Below are 19,348 nucleotides of genomic sequence, written 5' to 3'. Positions count from 1 at the left end.
GAACATATCCATTAGTACAGTGACTGCCATGTTTTATTTAATTTCCTGAGGATATATTTCACAAAACTCTTTTTAAATTACTTTAAAACTCTTTGTCTCTATAGGGGTCTTTAATGGATGATATATCCCGCACCAGACATCAGACTCACTAATTAAAGCCTGAAGGCCTGCCAACAATAGCCTTCATGAACCTCATCTTCAGAAAGCTTCTAATTAGTCCCTCAGAACCTCTTATTCAATTGCCCAGTCCTTCTCTGCTTCAACTTCAGCAGCACTTTGTCCAGCGCAATACTTTTACTGTTCTGGGTTATGAACGCTATTGCCAGGACAGGGTTTCACGTTATATTAGTGTGATCTTTGACAGGAAAAACTTTTGCTGCCCCCTTCAGGCTAGAGGTGGTCATACCACTTGGCCATTGATATCTATTTCCCAAATCACATGGCCAGAAATGACGATCCAAACAGAACAAAGAAAATAAATGCAATGAATGAGCTGGAGGCACAATCAGAGCTGTTGTTGCAGCATGTCATTTAGCTTGAGTTTGTTTTCACAAATCTGTCTCCAGCAAAATTCTTCTCAAGTGACCTAATTTCTAAATTCTTAGCACATATGGCCGCTGAAAGCTCTGGGGAAAAATCCACATTTTCCCAATCTGCTTTGCCATGAGAGAGACAGACAGAGGGAGAGAGTATGCTTTCTGCAAGGCTCACTGAAAGACATCTCTGAAGTAAAAAAAAAATCAACAATTTCTTGGAAAGTGATGGATAGGAGGAGAACAGTTCACTTCAACAAGTCTCCATTGCTAGTCACCAACACAGGCAATGCCAAAACAAATGGCATTCCTCTAAGAGATGCTCATGACATTTCTTCTCATAATGACTTATTTAAATGTCATGTTCCATTCTGACATTAACAAAAGGCAAATAGTCTATTCGGAATGAAACTGACAGATGAATAACATTCTAAATGGTAATATATACATTGATGAATCAACGAGGCATCAAGTGAACAGACATGTTTGTCACATTGTCAAGCTCATAAAGTACTAGTCCCTTCCTGCATAGCTATTGGTCATCAGCATGCCACCAAAACAACTCAAATCTGCTCATGCCGAGAGAGAATGGAGCGGAGCAAGAGGCAGAAACGTTCGACTACTTCCGTGTGCGATTATTGCGAGGGGGCAGGGGGCAGTTATTGCCTCATTTTAGGAACAACTACTGATCTCAAAAGAGCACATCACTTTTCAAACCATACTCAGGGCCATTTTCTTTTAGCAATCACTCCAAAGGTCACCTGCAAAAGCCAGCTTTGGTTTGTAGTACACCCCTTTGGTCTTCAACACTGTTTGCACATGTCAAATAATCATCCACACAATTCCCAAATTCAGTTTCTCAGCAAAACATTGCCCTGAACATAACCCCTACACCCTGTGTTAGTATGGAAAAGACAGGACCTCCTTCATTGCTCAAATGCATCAGAGAACCTTAAGTGTTCAACAGCCTGCCACTGGATCAGGTTTATCCCTCTTAAGGCCACTGTTGGTAGATCTCAAACACTGCTGACCAGGAGTACCCCACAAGACAGGTAATTTTGGAGATGTTCCGAGCACAGTCATCTGCCAAAAAAAATGTAACCCTCCAAAGCACAGTCCACAGTTCTAATTCAATATATATATAATAATTCAATATATAGAATAGAATATCTATATATATATATATATATATAGGCTATATCCTAATTCAATATTCAGTGGCTCTTTAAATGGGAAACAAACATTGTGACATACCATTCCAGCTATGTTTTGCTTTATCTGCATCATCAATATCAACAATCCTCTAGCAGAATCATGGATTGAATCGTAAGTTACTCAGGTGTTTACATCTACCTACTTCTCTCACACCTAGCATATAAGAACAATGACACTGATATAAACAAACAATTCCGTTCAATTTGATTTGTTTAGATTACAACTCAATATCAATTCAATAGAAATGAAATATGAAATGATGTTTAAAAAGCTCTGAAGGGGATAGCCATTTACAAATAGTCACAGGATGCACCTTGTGAAAATTGCCATCTTGTACACACTTGTCTTTAAATGACAGTTTATGGTAACGGTTATGTAAGAGCCTGTGTATTTCATTCTCTTCTTTTTGTGAAAACCAACCTATTAAACCAGAAACTAAAAATGCATATCAGCCTAAATGGTCAATCCATTCATTACAATCTATTGATTAATAAAATTGATGAATTAATCAATTAAACTATGTTTATTACATCCTTAATAATGAGAACAGACCATTCTGATACAGTTCATTGTAGGACTCAAAGGCACATCATTGTGTGAAGGATGTAACTAGTATATTTAATTGGTTTATTCATTTTTCACATTAGCTGACAAATGTCACCTTTTGCTGTTGAAAATGTACTAGATCATATAATATAGCCCATGTGTTTGACAATGTGGAACCCTGCAAGGAACTGTTGAACATACCAAACTCAGTTGGCTAATTGAGCCATTTTTTGACTAGTTCGCGAAGTTATCAGTCTTCCTGCACAGTATAACTTAGTTTGCCAGCTTATAGTTTAAGTAGCCTATGCAGAGACACTTTTCAATCACATGTCAGCGGGTTTGGTGACACAATATATGACTTTAATACCTTTAGCCTAGGTTAAACAGCATGAATATTCCATGAAAATATGGCCTTATTCATGGAAATCTACAAGTATTTACAAACTGCTGACTGGTAAACATACTGATGAAAGAAATGTTTGCATTTTGCAAATCGAAATTACTTTCTCCTTAAAAAAGAAATAATAATAAAAAAAATAATGAAAAAGAATCCTTTTGAGGAAAGGCTATCAAACAAGTCCTTAAGTCCTTAGTGGAGAGCTTTCTCTCATTCACGTTACAGTCCACTGAAAAGGTCACACTATGTTAACCCAGACTGATTTCTCACTCCCAGACTTCATTTGAATCTCTTGTGCTTTGCTTTGGGAGGCTGCCCAGTTGCATCCTTGCCCTCCTCGGCCTGCCACAGGGCATTCCTCACAAACCGACCAGCAGCACCTTTATCCAAACGTGCTGCCTTCTTCTTATCCGTGATGTCTTTTACTTTGTTCATATGAGCTCGTATTCTCTCCTAAAGAAAAAGGAACAGATACATGAACCTACCAAACATATACGGACCACATAATTTAGACATGCAGTAAATATGTTGATATAACATTTGAATTTATGGGTGGGTGGGTCCATATGTACCTACAGACAGACTGACTGAATGTATCCCAAAGGGAAAATTGTGATGTTGCAACAGCAATTTACATAGATCATAACAAACAAACAAACTGTTTGACACAGACATGAAGTACATGTAATAATACTGTACATATTAATACATATTACTACCACTATGTGGAAATATAAATATCATAACAATGTTTTAAAACCCCTCACCAGCTCTTGTTTAATTCCATGTTCTTTTGGGTTGATTCCTTGTGTCACCAAATACACTGTGAAGAACACAATTATAAGGAAAATATGCCCATGGTTCCAGAACAATATTGTCAGAATTGGTCAGGAAAAAAGTAATGGAAAGATCATTAACTCACTCCAGAATAATGAATTAAGCGCGTATGCTGACATCAAATCCAGTTTTGCTTGCTCCAGTGGGTCCAACTGAAAAGAGGACAAAATAACTATCAACAACTTAGGCCGTGTTCGTCTGACTTTGATGAGCCTTATTCGAGCTCATAAGCCTAACGTTACAGGTGGCAAAATAAATGTTACACAGATTGTTGATTTTAGGCTACACTGTAGCCTTCAGGATTATGGCAGAGAATTTACCAGTTCTGACATCTCACCAGTTACAGGCTCAAAAACCTACACCGTTGACGTTAACTCTATACCTTTTGGTCATTTCTGGAGGTAGTTACAAGTTTTTGCACGACGTCATTCACAGAGCCCAACGATGTGTCGAATCCAGTCAGGTACTCTTCAATCTCAGAGGGATAATCCTCGGGAGGAATGTCTTCTGCCATTATTTTTCGAAGAGTTGTATCTCTGGTTGTATTCAGTATTTGCTAGTCAGCTAGCTAGTAAGAAGCAGCAAAAGAGTTGTCTAAGATTGGTTTAGCGAAATGCACCAGAAACTTGCAGGAAACCAACCACGAAAAGCACTGACAGCTATTTAATAAACAAACTCGGGACTAACGTTTTATAACCTTTAAACAGCATAAACATCGGCAACGTTATGCTATATCAGTGCACAAGTCCGCCCATAGGTCTTATCTTATCCACGTTTTTTGCAGTGGCGTCACTAGGTCATGATTTCACTGCCAGGTCAAGAGAGTTATAAAATAAAAGCACCCAATAGGATCGAAAAGGATTTGCATAACATGATTTCTTTTGTCACTCGAATTATTTTAATATATATATATATATTTGCAATTGATACATATCCAAAGCGTATTAATTTACATGTTTTCGGTAGCTCTCTAACTATTTGCCTTTTACTGTGATAGAAATTTTCGAAACTTCCGAACATCAGTGTAGAAAAACAAAGAACACTGCCCCCTACATGTGAGCACAAGGACTCTAGCAGCATTGTTCATTTTATTGTACTGTGAATAAATAAATTAATGAACAAATGAATGTTCAAGGTTGCTGAATTAATTTGTACATTAAAAGCGCAACACTTGTCAATATGTGTGCGACATGAGCGTGGGCTAAATTATATGGCAAACCCACGTGACCCTGTCTCGTTTCTATGGCTACAGCGTCGGGGTGTGTAAGCTTCTAGGTCTAAAAATCATAGCAGTTTCTCACTCCAAATCAACTAGGATGGATAACTGTGACCTAGAGAAGCTCTCGTGCTCTGGTGGGAAACTGGAACCCCCATTCAAACCAGATATAACTTGTTATAAAGTAACTGTTGAGAGCAAAGTAAGTAAGGTGACTCTGGATCTCTTGACAAGTGACTGCGGAGCTTCCTATAAAATAGTGAGTGATCTAGCATCCTTGAACTCCACGAACTAACTTACTTACCATCTTCTGTTTCTGTGTGGTGTGGTGGTGTGATATGTTGCATTGCATGTACCACCCTATGTCAACAGTTGTGTGTTTGTTTTTAATAGCTGTTTGGGGATGGCTCAAACACTATCAAATTGAACGATGGATTGAATGCAGTAGCAATTGAAGTTGTTTCTGAAGATGGCACAGCGAAGAAATATTGCATCGAGATCACCAAGTTATCAGCCAGCTCAGCTAAATTATGCGATTTAGCAATAGAGGGGGGTTTTAAACTACAACCAGAATTTTCTGCAAGCGATTACGAATATGCAAGTGAGTAGCCTACAATGATGAAAGGTTTGGCCTTAACTATGCCCTAGTGTAATAATCTCTCTCTACGTTCCAGGCTCTGTCCCTGCCGATTTAACCATGGTTGTCATACAGCCAAAGCTACCAGATAAGAATATGCAAGTTTCAGTGAATGGGGAGGACAGCTCGAAAGCCGTTCTGTTAAATGCTGGTGATACTGTGGTTGCAATTAAAGTTTCATCGGCAGATGGCACCAATTCTCAAGTAGGACATTTTACGGCCTGATTTAGTGGCCTAATGTCATTTTAAAATATGCACAGTATTTTTAATCAAGTGAGATGTTTTTTTTAAATTATAGATGAAATTAAGTCAAATTGAATGCTATCTTTGTTGTCACTTGGCTCGGCAGGTGTATTTGATTGCCATCAGTAGAGAGCAGATACCAGTGGCTGTCACTTTCTGTAATGTGAAGGATGAGATTAAGTATGAGTGTCCAGTTTCCTTGACCGCCTTTTACAGACCTGCCTCAATAAATCAAAGGTAGAACAGCATGTATTAAAAGCCTTCCTAACCCATGTTAAACATTAAAGTTAGGTATTTCTAAAGGAGCCTACTTCTTTCTGTCTGTCTTATGCTGTGTCTCTGTAGTGACCCAAAACACATCTTCTCAGCTCCCTACATTGACATGTTGACTCGGAGGTCAAAGGTCGACCCCCTCAGTGAGTCCCCTTTGGGTGAGGGCTGGAAAGTGCCAGAGTTGGATCTTGACAAGAAGATGTCTGCTGCATCTGTCAAATGTTTCTTCGCTCATTGTGGTAGGCTGTGTTTATCTGAAGAAAAAAGAGGAAAGAGTGTCTTTATGTCTGTATTTAATTCACACATAGATAGATAGATAGATAGATAGATACTTTATTGATCCCCAAGAGGAAATTCAAGAATCATCAAGTATCATTGTGCACTAAGTCATTGCATTCTATAGAGTTGGATGTGAGTGATCATTCACTTAGCCTATTTTGTTGTAAAATAGTTGTGACACAATGTGAAGTGAAGGTTATAGAACACTGAGAAATTGTCCTAGATGTGTGCTACAGTGTTAAACAATAGCAATTTTAGTGAGCTCACGTATTGACTTCCTTTTGAAACTTAATTGAAAAGATATTGATGTAATCTTATACAGACTCACTAAACAACAAGCAGTCATTTTGTTTAGATGGCAGTTGTAAAATGAGGCCCATATTTGGGGCCCAAGATACAATCTTGCACCAGATAAGATGAAAGTATTTTTGTCAATAGTTCTGAAATGTTGAAACAGTTGATGCTCAAGACTGTTGTCTCTAACCAAAGGATGTGAAAGCACAATCAAACTGGCCGAGGTGGTGTCTCATGCAAAGGACTGTCCACATAAGCCCCCAGTAGACCTGGACACAAAGGTCAGCAATAAAATATTCAGGAGGGCTGCTCCTGTTGTGCCAAAATCAAAGTCATTGATTTCGGTTTCACTCATGGTTAATTCATCCTTTACTGTGACTGCACACTTCATTGACCTGTTGGTCACGTGTCATTTTTATATCACTAATTACGGACTTGTCCAGTAGCACAGAGAACTGTAATCCATTTGACAGATCGACTCTATACCTTTTCTTTAACAGGAAGTCACCGAAACCCTTTGGTATAAAGCTCATTTTGAATCTACAGATAATCTTGAAATTGAGACAAAACACACTTCAGAGGTATATGTGCTGTCTACATTGACCATTGTATTCTTATTCAGGAAACCATGCCACATATAAATGTAGATATTCTGGGGTTGCGTGTGAGAATATAAATGTCAGTGTGTTTAATCCTGTAGATACGAAACTGGGAGAAAAGACTGCAAAAAGCTGTCGGCAAGGACAATGTGGAGGACCTCGGCACCCACGCTGAGGAACAGCTAAATCTTTACAGACAGCGTCTTCCAAAACCAGGCATGTGCCAGAGTCCCAGCTGATGTGACTATAGATCCCACTCCCGCCTTTAAAAATAGATGAAGAGGGTTTAAATACAAAGTGATTCTATTGTGCCCATGCACTCAAGTTCCCCTGTTCATTTTCCTCGCCTTTTTCGCCCTTGATCTGTCTAACTCACGCTTCCAAGAAATGACATCAAAGTAGGCTCTTAAAGGATTTAATTGGATTTAGTTCCGATGAAATATTATCTTAATTCACTGACCTGCAAGGGGAGAATTTAATACAGGTTTTAAAGTTTCAGGGAGGATCATCCTCTGTTAGTTGAGAGTGGGATGTTTGAGGATCAACTGGTGTTGTCGCCTCGTTTTATTAGATTTATGTGATTCACATAAAGCCACATTAAGTGCAGGCTTGCAAGTGCCGATGTTTTACAGAAAATTGATTTTCATGGTAACCACTATTTTATGGCTTCCATGTAAACAGAAACGAATCCCTTAGATTTAGGATAAAATATGTGATGCTGTTTTTATGATACTTTTTACCCAGTGGAGCTTTTTCTCTTGGAAAAAGAGATTTGATATTTATAGGGAATGACAGAAGGGTTTTTACTTATTAAATTCTTACGCAGTTAATATTTCATGCATAAAAAGATGCTTGAAATAATTCATAACTGTTACCATGGTGCAACAGAGTCATATTTGTGTATTCATGTTCCTATGTTCCTCATATTCCTATCTGTGTGTGTGTGTGTGTGTGTGTGTGTGTGTGTGTGTGTGTGTGTGTGTGTGTGTGTGTGTGTGTCTTTGTGTGTGTGTGTGTGTGTGTGTGTGTGTGTGTGTGTGTGTGTGTGTGTGGTGTGTGTGTGTGTGTCTTTGCGTGTGCGTGTGTGTGTGTTTGTGTGTAGGTGACATAATGCAATATGCTGAGGGACAGTCACCCTTGGACTTTCTTGAGCAGGCTGCTGTCCACTACTCGTCTGCTATCAAACTCAAGCCTCGTGATTCCAAACTGCATTATTTGCTTGGAAGAACTTTGGAAGAGCATCATTATGCCGAGGAAATGTATGGCCTTAAAAAGAAGGTATCTGATAGTTATTGCACCTATACAGTTACAATGCAATTGGGATATAATTACAATGATTGATGATCAGTCTCTGGTGGGGTACCATCCAATATTCATGAGTGTTTAGCTGCTCTTATGTAACAAGCAAACTGGAGGTCTTACATACTTGATCTTCAAAGCAACATGAATATTGTCATCTTACATATTGTCACCTTCTTAACATAATGGCACAAGTCATTTTTTGACAAAAAACTTTGAACTTTTTTGTATTTTCTGAAAAACCTGAAAAAATTACTTATGCCATTATTTTCGGAAGGTGACAATATGGTAATACAATAAACTCACTCCAGTATAGCAAATGTGAAAAACAAATATTTTCAAAAGCACTCACTTCATATCAGCAGTAAGTGTTGTGTCAGCAGTAAAGAAAAAGGTATAATGATGACAAGGAGTGCAATAATAATAGATCTAAAAGCAGGCTTGGTCTATGCTTATATGCAAAGCATAGTGTTGAAAGATAGCAGTGCATCAGCCTTAAACTAAGCTGCAAACATTGCTGACTCCAGTCCTCTCCCCCCCCCCCCATCAGGACACCGGTGACGCCCAGGAGCTTGACAGTGCCAAGACTGCAGGGAGGCTGGATGAGATCTTGGCTGTGTGCAAACTCCATGGCTTCATGGGAACGCCCACGCTCGAGAACCAGCTGAAAGCCTTGGACACGGAGTTCCACCAGCTCAAGGAGCAGGGCCAGGCCACCAAGGCTGATTATATTCAGACACTCTACCTCTGGCTCTCCAAGAAGGCCAAAAAGGTAAATCTTACTACAGATGTCATATTTGATCAGTGGATACCTAGTATGTTCATTCTTCACTTAGCATTTCACAATTTAGTAAATTCATTGAGAATGCAGTCCTGTATGGACATACAGTACATCATAATAAACCCACTGACATTACACCATTTGAGTGCAGTTATACAATCTTTGCATTTATTCTTCCACTGATCTGGATATAGGTTGTTCTGACCCACTGTTCTCGTTTGCACATGGAATCTGGTCCAAAAGCAGCTTGCTACTCAGACAGTGCTACAAGGCTATGATTCCTTTCTCATGATCAGTCTATTCTGCACCAATTCTGAACTCTGTCACCGTGCAGACAAACTGTGTGCCCACAGGACGGCCAGTCCAGCCTCGCAGACGAGGAGAGCTGGCTGCACAGGGCCCTCCTCAAGTACCTGGACGCCTGGTCCTTGAGCCAGGACAGCTGGGAGCACAACCTGCACGCCGGCCGCCTGCTCCTGCTTCAGGGGAAGAGCCGTGAGGCCCTGCAGCATCTCCAAACGGCCTTGGCACTCCGGCCATCTCAGCCAGCCCTCAGGTGACACTGACACCTGAGCTGAGCTCCTTGTCAGCCTAGGATAGGATAGGATGTTTTAAGGCATTGTTTGAGCGCACTCCTTTGTAAGCTTATTGACTCCTGCACACTGTAATTGTGGTCAGCCACTGGAAAATCCAGGAAGATTTACGTCCTAATTGTTGCAGCTGGCACCTACAGCCAACAGTATTGTCTCGGTGACACAATGTATAGTGTTACAAGACAATTACATTAAGCCAGGCTAAAGTTTCTGCTTTACATTAAGCCAGGCTAAAGTTTCTGCTTTGTGAAGTCATTGGTTGATCATACTGCCAAGTCTTACTGCTATTTTATCTGGAAGGTTCTATACAGGTATGGCTCTGCTCCAGCAGGAAGGAAACTCAGAGACACAGGAAAAGGAAGCTGCTATGTACCTTCAGCAGGGGTTGGAATATGTCATGGCCCGTGCCTTGGCGCCATCAGAACATGACAGGTAGCCTATTAATGTGTCTACATGGGCACATGTGTCTGTGTACAGATATGTGTGTGAGATTGTGAGTGTGTTGGATGCACCTGAAGTATGAAAGCATTATACTTTTACTGTATCTCTGTTGCAGAAGACATTATGCACTGTTTCTGGTCTTTTCACCCATAGAGGAGAGAAGCTGGACCACTCTGACCCTCTGTCCATTGTCAACGTCCAGTTCCTCCGTGGATGCTACAGCCTGGGTGACCTGTTAAGCAAAAATGCCCCCTCAGGGAAGTCAATGACAGCAGAGCAAGTCTACCACATGTGAGTTCACTTTAAAACAGTACAGTTTAGAGAAACACAGAAACAAATCCTTGGCCCATTATCTGATCCCATTCTTCCTTCATTCTCTTTCTGCTCTGTCGTGCTCTGTTCTGTACGTCTTCTCTGTCATCAGAGTGGTCTCTCTGGCAGCTCAGGGCGTGGCCCGCTGCGTGTGTCGTGGAGAGGTGTCCCAGCAGCTGGAGTGGGTCCTGCTGGACGGCCACTTCGCCCTGCTCCAGAACCTCATCCAGCAGCCTGGGGCTGCGAAACAGGCCTGGATCGCACAGCGCTGCCAGGCCCTCAGCGCCCTCATCCGCCTCACCTCCATCAACCCCTGCAGAGAGCTGCTAGACATGCAGGAGAAGGTGACCTCTATTCTAGCTGTCTGCATCTGTTTAAGCATTCTGAACCAGTTTAAGATTGAAATGTGCAACTCTGTGGGCCGGTATCACATACATGGAAGTCCATTGCTAGACTACAAGAGAACAAGAGGCTTAATCATTGTACATAAAACTTGATTTTATGCCAAGTTGAAGTTTAGTTTTGTGCAAAAATGTGTATTAATTTAATAAAAAGCAGTCACCCGCAGTCCAAGTCAGCTGTTTTATTTAGATGATATTTTGGTGTGTCTCAGGTCTGTCAGGTGGGAGTTGTGACCATGCCCCACAACAGTCATGCACTGTGTCAGCTCGGTGTGACCCAGCTGGCCCAATACGACAGTGAGCCAGAGTCCGAACAGGGCCAAGAGGCCTTGACAGATGCCTGTCTTAGCTTCCAGGCCAGTATCGAGTTGGAGGGGTCCCCCCAGACTGGAGATGCCCCTGAGAAACTAGCAAGTAAGATGTTGTGATGCTTAACTTACATTTATTCATTTAGCAGACACTTTTAATCCAGAGTGACTTGTGTAGTAAGAAATTTTGGCCTTAAAGGTCCGGATTCATGAATAAAGCTCTCTGAGATTTCTGACTTGACTCCTGGCTGACTGAGACTTCATTTCTGAAACAATCCCTAGACAAATTTCAGTTCCTACACTTGCATATGTCAATATTGTCCCCGGAGCAACTTAAAGGGTCATTGTGAATTATCTGGATTTGACATGATACAGAGGCCTAACTATCTTGAATATGTAGAATATGTTCTCTTATGATCTGGGTTAGCAGAAAGTCATCCAGCTACATCTGATGGTTCTTGTGCTAAATTAGGAATATAATCCTTAGTATTTGAATTTATCTTAGAGTTGACTGGGAAATGCTAATTACAGTAATTTGTCACAGATATGAGAGTTTATTGTAGATGTATGTGCCGCTGTTTACTTGAATACATGACAACTATAAACAGAACACAATTTTTGTCAATTTGCATGTAGCCCCACACAGTGAGACATTTGGAAATTTGGCTTAAATATCAGTAGGAATAAAAGTGTACATATTAGGGTCCGTATATACGAGAACGATTGCGAAGGAAGACGACAAAATATTTTATCATAAGAGCCTTTCGTTTACATGGAGACCCCGCCATCGGGGCTTGAAGACGCAAAAATCTGAAGACTCCTTCCAGAGTGTAGAGTTTTGAAGACGACCCGGGTTGCGTCTCCGTCTAAACGGCTAAACCAAAGATCCTTGATTACCTCTCTGGCTAAACTGTCAAATTAGAATGTCTGCGCGTGACGTACCGGGGTTCTATCACACCACCACCCAGCGGTCTGGAATGCATATCCAATCGAATATCACATACTCTTGCGTCTTCATATAAACAAAGATTTCCCCCTGAGAATGCTCGTCTAAACGCGAATAAAAAAAATGAAGACGAGACGCCACTTCTGCGTCTTCTCTTTTCATCGTCACCGTATAAACGTAGCCTTAGAATGTGGATTAGCTTTTGAAGGAACAAACGTGTCCTGAAGTGAAGGCTCTTAACAGGATCATACATTTTCAACAACTTGTCCTCAGACTTGCACACCCAGGCCCCTTGAGAAGAAAACTCACCAGGAGCAAAGGATTAGAGAATAAAGCTTTATGCCCTTTTCCCTTAAATTGTCCCCCGTGTATATTCAGACTGCAGATTTGGCAGTCAGCTTGAGTGCTCTGAAAGAGCATATTACAAATCCCTGCTGTGTTAGATGCCATGAGTGAAGCAGTCATGCCTTGGGTTTCAGTTCAGTGGTTCCCTCTGTCCCTTCTTCAGAGCAGGCATGGTGGCAGAAGCGACTGGCTCAGAAGGAGAGAGCTGCCAAGGAGACAGCCAGCAAATCCACAGGGGCACCGGGGCCATCTGAAGCAGGGGCTGCTGGGAAGGCGACCGGGCGTGGGAGGGGAACCCCGGGCAGAGGGGGCGCCGCGGCGGCCGCTGCCAAGTCAGGTGCTGCAGCCCGAGGCGTCAAAGCCGCGCTCGCTGCCAAAGCGGCACCGGCGGCGGGAAGGTGACTGTTTGACATGCTGTTCTTTTTATGGCCCTGGAGCGGCTAGCTCCCTTATGTTTTCCTGTCTATTTATAAAATTATATGTGATTTGTTTCAGATAAAATTTGCAATGTGTGTTCCTTTTTTTTTTTACCAGAGGGCGGGCTCCTGCCAAGGCCGATGGGGTAGCAAAGGCTCCAGGCAAACCCTCTTCTAAAACCCAGCTCTCTCCCAGCAAATCCAAACAGGAGTGCAGCATCCCTCAGGCTAAACCAGACGGTGAGACAGCTAGCCGCATTGCTCAGGGCCCTTACTCTAATCAAATACTGAAATTTGTATATATTTATGATATGTATCAACTAATATATTTGTATTAGATAATTCATGTGTTTAATAGATTGCAAATACATGTATTTGTTGTGTTGAGGTACCACAATGTAGGGCATTGTACAGTGGCGGGGTGCTCATTTTATTGACTCGATATGTTGTTTTGTTAGTGGTCGAGGCTCCATCATCAAACACCAGGATTGCTGCACCTGCCATTGTAAACCCTAAGAGCCATGCCCCTCGTCTGGGACTGGCCAGAGCTCTCTCCCGATCTGCCGACACCCAGCAGGAGGCCTGTAGCCTGTACCAGGAGGTCATATCCATGGCACCAGAGGTCAGTCTGTTTGGCCTTTGTACAATGATTATCACATAGCCCACTCTCCTTTGCAGGAACGGTGAAGTGCATGTGGTGAGGTAATAGGAGGGGGCTAATTAATCCAAATGTACATGATGATAGCAAAACCTTTGGTTCTATGTAGAATAGTCAGTGGTGTGTATTAGTTTTACACAGATTAAGCAGGATTTACCTCAGTTCTCTCTGACCATTTGATCTCTGGTCTTATAAATTGACATACTGTTAAATAGTATATGCAAAGAAAGAAAAAAAAACACCTTTGCTGTGTGAAGGATTTGATCTTGAACCTTTTCTCCCGTGCTCCAGGTCCACGACGCCTACATTGAGCTGGCTGATTTGTTGGTGAAGACTGACCCACTGGCTGCAGTGGACGTCTACAACAGGTTCCCCCTCAGGCCCATTGCTGAGCAGTCATTTGATGATGCCTTCATCACAGGGGAGATTGTTCGCATCCTGATGAAGCAGGAGCTGTACGACCACCCTTTACTGGGTCCGAACCTCATTGCCTATGGGAAGGTCATGGGCTTAGGTGAGCCTTCATCAAAAATGGATGCCCTGGATGAGTGGTAGTTTATAGTTCACATAATGTATGTATGTGCTTGTGGTTCTTTATATCTGCCGTATTAAGGAATAAAGCGTGCACTGCTGAGACCACATATTCTATTTTCTAGGCAGTGCTCTTGAATTACATGATCTACTACAGCAGTTAGTTTAAAGTTTGAAAAGAGAAAAAGCGAGTCATTATAGTACATCTTGTCAGTGTTGAAATGGATCTGTTTTTTGTCTCTGTTCAAGGCTGTCTTGAAAAATATATCGATGTCCTGGAGGGAAAGTTTAAGACAGATCTGTTAAAAAGTATGTATGCCGGGATCCATGACAAATCAGTGGACGACAAAGACCTTCAGGACTTCTTCAGGTTCAAGTGTTGGATATAGTGTAAGCAAGATTCTACCAGAAATAAATGACAGTATGAGTGGCAAGCACTATTATTATTATTATTATTATTATGTAAAATAACATATATAATATATTCCATATATTTTCACCAGTTTTAGCTCTTTCTGCCAGCAAAAAAACAATTGCTCTGGAAAATAGTTCACATTTCAACAAAAGGCACCCCTATGGACACAACATGGGGAAGTAAAAATGACATACTGCACTGGGCAAAGTTATCAAAGTACACAGATACATGTCCTCATGCATTTGAAGAATAAAACAATACAAAACAGTCCTGGGGCAGTTCTCCTGTCAAATTCTGTAGGCTCCAATTCACATTTGAAACCAACACAACTGAAACAGCCAACCCATACTTGATCCACCACATTCTGTGTTAAGCATGTGTGGGTGTGTATGTGTGAGTCTCAGATCGTAGAGACAGAGAAAGTTAGTCCACCAGCTCACACACGATTAAGTTTGGTCACGATGAGCACACGAACGGACTGGTCAAAGGCGGTGCACACACACAGACCCTGCTTGTCTGGGCTCCAGTCCAGGCTAGCGATTGGCTGAGTCGACAAGGTCACATTCTGCAGGAGGTTCACTGTGCCAGCAACGCCCATGTCAACTTCCTCAGAGTCCTTTTTACTTCTCTGGGCTGGATACTCACTGAAATCACAGTGTGCAATTTACAACAATAAAATGGATAATGAATTCAAATAAACAGCACTTTCACGTTATAGTGGGTCTGAGGGTGACAAAGCACTTACTATTTCCATAAATGAAGATTTCCTGCTCCACCTGCCGTCATGAAGATGTCTCGGTTTTGAGGCAAATGCCTTACTTGCCAGACTGTGGATTTATGAGCCTACAACATGAACCAGAATGCACATTTACTAACATATCCATTGTGGCTTATGCTTCGTAACATTAATTTTTTTACATGAACTGTCTGGACAAACAAACTTGTAGAAGTAGAGCAAAGGTAAGACTTTTTGAACCCAATGAAGGACCAAGGTCAAAAGTTTCAAGAGGAAAAACAGAAACTTTTTTTGTTTTGGGGAGACAGCAAAATTGCAAGGAAATACTTGTCAGCCACATATCCTCTATATTTTTTCAATATAAGATCTAAAAAGTTTTGTGGCCGTTGATTGTTTCATAACTGCGGAAATATTTAAAGTGGAACGGTTCCTGACCTGGCGAGGTGTGCCAACACTGGACTAGGCTAACCCAGGTTTGACGTGCGTAAGGAGGCTTTTCACTAGGGGCACAGAGTCGCTCTCTTTTCTGTGACCCAGTGTCGTTTTTGGCACCGGCTTTCATGGCCAATAGCATGCAAAGTAAACACACTCACAAACTGTTCCAGCTGTGAAAATGTTAAAATGAAGGCTTTCCATGCAGCAGAATGGGAAAGTGAGAAATAACCTTTGACGTGTTTTCCGTATGCCTGGGCCAAAATCGCCTCTCTGTTAATTACCTTTTCAGAAACCGATGCAAAGCCTTTGGTGGGGTGCTGGGTCCTCAGGTCGAACACATGGAATTTTCCCTCCAGAGATGTCGCCACCAGTTTGTTCATGTTGATATCTTTCCTGTCAAACTCAACGCAACATACCTGCCAGTTACAAAGAAAAACAGCAATCAGGTTTCAGTCAGGCTAGTGCTCAGTCAATCAGGCTAGTGCTTTGATTATGTATGCACTATTATCAGGCAACCATGACTGCAACTCACACAATCACATTGCTGGAAATCAGGGATGAAAGCATGCCATAATATTTTGATTACATTAACTTCAATGTGGTAAAAAAATAAATAAGGTCTGATCATATAAGTGGGTCCTAATTTGGATAATGGCAAAGTGCACAGTCTTATGTCTAACTAAAGCTTAATAACAAGGAAAAATCAATTTGCTAATTTCACATCATGGGTACGACCTTAGGTGCTAACACTGATGAGTCCACTCAATGCCCCCACATGCATGAGAACTTTTAAATTAGGGCACAGTGTGTTGTGCAATGAACAGAAGAGTATTTTGAATGGCATTATTAATTTATGTCAACACTGCAGTCTAAAGGATGGATAGCAGTTAAATGTTCAGGAGATCTTTCATATCTATATTACTCTAACCAACATATATTAAGAAGCCAACACTGCTGAAGAAATCTCACTCCATTTTTGATGTTTGTTTCCCATCGTAAAGACATGTTTCTGAGGTCAAATAGCTTGATGTCTCCATTATCATATCCAGCACAAACACAGCGGTCCTGGTCATTGAAAGCATTCCCTGTACAAAAAAAACATAGACAAAGGGGAGAAAATATGCTTATAAAGAAGAGAAAAAAAGACTCTCCTGACCAAGGCCCATGTGAGCGTTTCTAAGTGGGGAGATTTAAATGAAAACTAAGAGTGTTTTGCTAAACACAAATATGCAAGCCAGGTCATTGGTCAACAATGAGGACTACCCCATGGCCAAACACTCCAGAAAAAAAAATCATCTCAAAATGATTTTAAAAAAGTCTATGTGTGGGGGTGACCAACTGAAAAGGTTGTCGCAATGTGAAATATTTTGGATTTGGAATTTCAAAGCTATGGAACACATAGTCCTAAATAAAGAGGTAGATTAAAGAACTTTTTGGTGATTGTGCATTCTGATCTTAGCTGTCTTTGTTGCATGCTCTGTAGTGCCTCTGCTGTGTGTGTTTTCTGTATGTAGTTGACCATTTCTAGTAATGGGAACCGTGTGAGCGGCTGGGCTTAACACTGGCTGTGCAGTTCCTGTGAGACTAATCACAGATATATGTGTCCGTGCCTTTTTAACTGAGCAGGTATGTGTCTTCCTACGCTTATACTGTATAATGTCCTGAAGAAGGTACACATGCCACTATGCATAGATGCTGCTACGGGTGTGCATTTTTAATCTGTCCGTTCAGGACATGTCCACCCAATGAAGACATTGGAGTTCCTTGGTCTGAAGGTACACATGCCACTATGCATAGATGCTGCTACGGGTGTGCATTTTTAATCTGTCCGTTCAGGACATGTCCACCCAATGAAGACATTGGAGTTCCTTGGTCTGAGGACTTTTCGCTTTCCTTTTTTGCTTCTGAATCTCTTCCTTTGAAACCAGACTAAAACAAATTATGAACACTAATATTTTTTAGGCCTGGGTACACCACCAACCTTTTTTCATATGCTTGTAAACATTCAACAGCCAACTACACAAACACAGACTACAGAAGAGATCAAAATTAAGTTTATGGTGAAAGTACTGTCACTCTATAAGAGCATGCACTTCAGCTGCAGAAGGCAAACAACATCCCTTGTCTTCTGTCCTACACTGTCTAAGAAGAATGTCTGAAACGTCTTGCTTCTTTTATTAGTCTTAAACACAATAGGTCATTTGCGATTGCCTTTTCCTATAATGACAATAATGACTACCCGGCTACACGGCACATTTGTTCACGTGCTCCTGGTCCTAAATAACTTACCGAAAGCCACAGTCCAACAGTCCCTCTTGGTCTCTCCCTCAACAGGCTCCATATTTGCCACAGGTGTGTCTTTTTGCCTGGGATCCCAAACCTTCACTGTCCCTGAGGGTCAAAAACAGTAAACACACACTTGTCAGTTTGTTAAATCCAGTCAACGGCAAGACCATGTATAGGACACAGATGAGAAAGCTGAGCAACATATCACTATACCGTCTCTACTTCCAGTCACAATTTCAGGTGCACCATCTCCAATTCCCAGTCCCCCAACACCATCAATACTGTTCACAATCTCTTTGTGTGCCTTCACTGTATATACAGGCACATCTGGTACCTCTAGGTTCCTGCAAAATAGAGATCATTATATTTAAATCATTATAACAAAGGGGATAGACTGATGAAACAGTGAGGATGGGTCACTCTTTCTAAGTGTGCCAAATGACCATATACAATAGATGAACACTGCCATTTGTAATGAACTGTAAGTATACCAGATATGTAGATTTCCATCGAAATCTCCTGTGGCTAAATGTCTCTGTTGTAGGGATGTGGCTCCAAATGTCCCACATTTTATGGGCTTTGGCTTTTCAATCTGCAAAAGTGTACAATGTTAGTTATTTAAACACATCCTTCACAAACTGAATACATTGATAATGAAAATAACAACAACAACAACAACTGAATAAACATCAACAACACTTTCAACAGTGTGCTTCTTGTGCTGGCTTTAGTTTGTGGTGTTGTTGTCATGGAGATAAGTCTAATTTCCTATGCTAGATTTTTCTAGAAGCTCATGAATCTATCGTAAAGCAAGGGGAAGCCATTGCTAGTGTGTTAGCAACGATGCTTTTAAATCAAACGCTTAGTCCTCACCTCTTTTACAAGCTGAAGCTCTCCTTGATTGATTTCGTATATCTGCATCACCCCTGTACCCCTTGGAAAGTTACCCATAGTGACAAACTTTGCACTGCATGGTATCCATTTGCTGTCAAAAACAGTGTAGTTCAAACTTTTTTGGATGTGTACTATTATCTGAGGCTTTTCGAGTGGCGTTGACATGTTTAATAGACCCTCAGTGAGATAAACAAATATAATAAAAAAAATAATATTGCAACGAAAATCTACGATTGGACTCTGCTGGACGTTGCTCTAGCTAGCTGGATACACTAACAAATAGTTAAGCTCGCGAGATCGAGGTGCGAGACAGCTGAAATATAGATGCCCACACAGTTGCCTTAATAAAAAGGCGTGATAGACCAACAATATGACGTGTTTCTTAAAGTTTACGGAGCTTTGCAAGATTTCGTTAGTATCATTTAATGTAAGATTTATTCCTATTTGTCACCGACTATCATCGTATTTTTCTAACATCAAAG

At 41.2% G+C, this 19,348-nt stretch overlaps 3 protein-coding genes across 5 annotated transcripts; 1 reads left to right on the top strand and 2 right to left on the bottom strand.

Moving 5' to 3' along the window:
* Positions 1-2,256: 2,256 nt before the first annotated feature.
* Positions 2,257-4,053, bottom strand: c1d (C1D nuclear receptor corepressor). Its single transcript, XM_042065175.1, has 4 exons — positions 3,911-4,053; positions 3,614-3,680; positions 3,459-3,514; positions 2,257-3,144 (listed from the first exon to the last, which is right to left on the bottom strand). The coding sequence occupies exons 1-4, from the start codon at positions 4,040-4,042 to the stop codon at positions 2,971-2,973; spliced, it is 429 nt and encodes a 142-aa protein (XP_041921109.1). The 5' UTR covers positions 4,043-4,053; the 3' UTR covers positions 2,257-2,970.
* Positions 4,054-4,177: 124 nt separating this feature from the next.
* Positions 4,178-19,152, bottom strand: dnaaf10 (dynein axonemal assembly factor 10). 2 transcript variants are annotated; one of them, XM_042065172.1, is made up of 9 exons: positions 18,846-19,152; positions 18,464-18,564; positions 18,186-18,316; positions 17,976-18,077; positions 16,656-16,771; positions 15,968-16,102; positions 15,261-15,358; positions 14,976-15,159; positions 4,178-4,320 (listed from the first exon to the last, which is right to left on the bottom strand). In XM_042065172.1, exons 1-9 carry the CDS (start codon positions 19,029-19,031, stop codon positions 4,318-4,320), a joined length of 1,056 nt encoding a protein of 351 aa, XP_041921106.1. In that variant the 5' UTR covers positions 19,032-19,152; the 3' UTR covers positions 4,178-4,317. The 2 variants fall into 2 exon arrangements, with proteins under 2 accessions (XP_041921106.1, XP_041921104.1); XM_042065170.1 differs by lacking the exon at positions 4,178-4,320 and having other exon boundaries at positions 14,566-15,159.
* Positions 4,777-14,534, top strand: LOC121684973. 2 transcript variants are annotated; one of them, XM_042065168.1, is made up of 20 exons: positions 4,777-5,003; positions 5,138-5,345; positions 5,419-5,585; positions 5,731-5,861; positions 5,970-6,136; positions 6,666-6,751; positions 6,971-7,051; positions 7,171-7,285; positions 8,172-8,347; positions 8,919-9,140; positions 9,503-9,705; positions 10,043-10,174; positions 10,337-10,474; positions 10,608-10,839; positions 11,109-11,310; positions 12,659-12,893; positions 13,030-13,151; positions 13,370-13,533; positions 13,861-14,083; positions 14,350-14,534. In XM_042065168.1, the coding sequence occupies exons 1-20, from the start codon at positions 4,845-4,847 to the stop codon at positions 14,487-14,489; spliced, it is 3,303 nt and encodes a 1,100-aa protein (XP_041921102.1). In that variant the 5' UTR covers positions 4,777-4,844; the 3' UTR covers positions 14,490-14,534. The 2 variants fall into 2 exon arrangements, with proteins under 2 accessions (XP_041921102.1, XP_041921103.1); XM_042065169.1 differs by lacking the exons at positions 4,777-5,003; positions 5,138-5,345; positions 5,419-5,585 and having other exon boundaries at positions 5,752-5,861; positions 5,993-6,136.
* Positions 19,153-19,348: the final 196 nt, after the last annotated feature.

Source organism: Alosa sapidissima, chromosome 16 (assembly GCF_018492685.1).
Source record: "Alosa sapidissima isolate fAloSap1 chromosome 16, fAloSap1.pri, whole genome shotgun sequence".
Lineage (NCBI taxonomy): Eukaryota > Metazoa > Chordata > Actinopteri > Clupeiformes > Clupeidae > Alosa > Alosa sapidissima.
The sequence above is the reverse complement of the archived record's forward strand: the minus strand, read 5'-3'. Positions and strand labels throughout refer to the sequence as shown.